This window comes from Myotis lucifugus, unplaced genomic scaffold (assembly GCF_000147115.1).
Source record: "Myotis lucifugus unplaced genomic scaffold, Myoluc2.0 scaffold_0, whole genome shotgun sequence".
NCBI classification, from domain to species: Eukaryota; Metazoa; Chordata; class Mammalia; order Chiroptera; family Vespertilionidae; genus Myotis; species Myotis lucifugus.
In genome coordinates this window covers 44,740,004-44,742,004 of record NW_005871048.1, presented here as the reverse complement: position 1 = coordinate 44,742,004, position 2,001 = coordinate 44,740,004, and the positions used below count along the sequence as shown (strand labels likewise).

The 2,001-nt window shown below is 39.7% G+C and overlaps 1 protein-coding gene across 1 annotated transcript in view; it reads right to left on the bottom strand.

The window, feature by feature from the left end:
• ADAMTS6 (ADAM metallopeptidase with thrombospondin type 1 motif 6) overlaps nt 1-2,001 on the bottom strand; it is a 221,523-nt gene that overhangs the window by 17,336 nt on the left and 202,186 nt on the right. Inside the window, 1 exon segment of the mRNA XM_014452423.2 lies at nt 393-549. Coding sequence (XP_014307909.1) covers nt 393-549 — 157 coding nt within the window.

Here is a 2,001-nt window from a genome sequence, read left to right as displayed (position 1 = left end):
TTCTCTTGCTTCCCTAACCTATCACCAATGGATTTCATGTAACCCACTTAGGTCTCCACCTTTGATTGTAATGTATAAAACAAGGCGAAAAACTGCCATTCTCTGGAGCATTATCTGCCATTCTCTGGGATTCTGCTTCCTGGAATTGCTGACAGTTTGGCTCAAATAAACTCACAAAAATTCTTTACAAGTGTGAATGTTTTTTACGTTAACCATAGTAAAATTAACACCAGAAAGGTTAAATGACTTAAGAAGGTCATACAGTTAGGGAAAGTGTCAGGAAAAGACACAGCTTTCATAAATGCTCTATACAAACTGTTTTTATGGGGCTCTTCAAACACTGGGAATGCGTGAGTCACTAGAGACCCCAGGCCTCTTCTTGGGAAACCCACCTTCAGTGTTGGAAGTAGGGGTACCGTCACATTTGCTTTCACACTGCTGCATCGATGAAGGCCGCACAGTTTCCGGACAGTCACTAGATGCCTGTCCAGTGTAGGAGAGACATTGCACGATCCGCATTTGCTGTCCAAGGCCACACTGAGCAGAACACTAAACCCAAAGACAGAGAGAAACAAAACGCTGATCTCAACAATTTTCAGGAGGTAAAAAAGATACTATGTCAATTCAAATATCACATATATTTGCATTTAAAGCCCATATGTAGTTCATCTTGGAGAGGTGCATGATTAGGTCATTCTACTATTGAATTGGTCTGGAATCTCAAGGGTCATGACATTACCGTAGAAAATGGAAGCAATATAGTTCCCAGAAGATAAGAGATAAAGATTTCTTGTACTAGTATTCCACAGTTCCAAGCAGTGCTGGTGAACTCTAATAGGAGTATAATAAGAAAACTCGCATGATGAAGTAGAATAACCAGGCCGAGCCATCATTATTGCTCACTATTTATTATAGGCTTGTGGGCAAAGAACCTGATGGTCTACTCGTGTGCTCTGAATCTGTTCAAAGCATTAGTTCAGTGTAACAGCAGTGACTGCTCAGGCCTGGTGACATGGCCAGTTAAAAAAAAAGAGAGAGAGTTTGCCCGGCCGGCATGGCTCAGTGGTTGAGCATCCACCCATGAACCAGGAGGTCATGGTTTGATTCCCAGTCAGAGCACATACCCAGGTTGTGGGCTCGATCCCCAGTGGAGGGCATGCAGGAGGCAGTCAATCAATGATTTTTCTCTCATCGTTGATGTTTCTATCTCTCTCTCTCCTGCTCCCTTCCTCTATGAAATCAATAAAAATATATTTTTTAAAAAGAGTTTAAATAAGTACCACAAATTTTCTAAGGTACTATTAGCCACACAAACCTGAGAAGCGGTCTGGTGTTAGCCAATTAGCATGTGTCCCTCTCCTTTTATATCTATTCAGGAATTTTGTTATTTCAGAATTGAAGTTATTCTCTGAGCGGCTTAGTTTCAGCTGGGACTGATCAGCTGTCCAGGTTAAAGAAGGAAGCTCGATCTATTCCTCGATCTATTCTTTGGGCCTGCCATCCAGAATACCAGAAAGCCTGTGAGATTTGAGATCAAAGGGATGAGGAGCTAGAGGGTGCCAAGACAGGCCATTAGGATATTTACAAGGTAAACAAACCAAGGCCCTGTTGGTTTTATTTACAAAAACTCTCCAAGCACAAAGAGAACCTGCAAGGATATTCATAGACACTTTTACCTTTAAGGTTCTTAACACAGAATGACAAGTAACTGCACTGTAAAAATGTACTAGAGCATCTTTGCTTTTTTTATATACTGGTTAATTTCAATTTTAGGAAACTGAATTGAAAATATGGATGAGAAGAAAAGGATTCAAGGACATTTAAAAGAATATTCTCAACTTGATAACTGTAAATTTTAGGAAATCACTAACATGGAAACACTTTCAATGGGCCTTTATGTAACAGTGCATTGCAATGATGAATATATAAGGAAAGAAATTCCTACCTGGTTTAAATAAAAATTATGAGAGCATGTTTGTACTGATACTTTTTTTTGCAAAA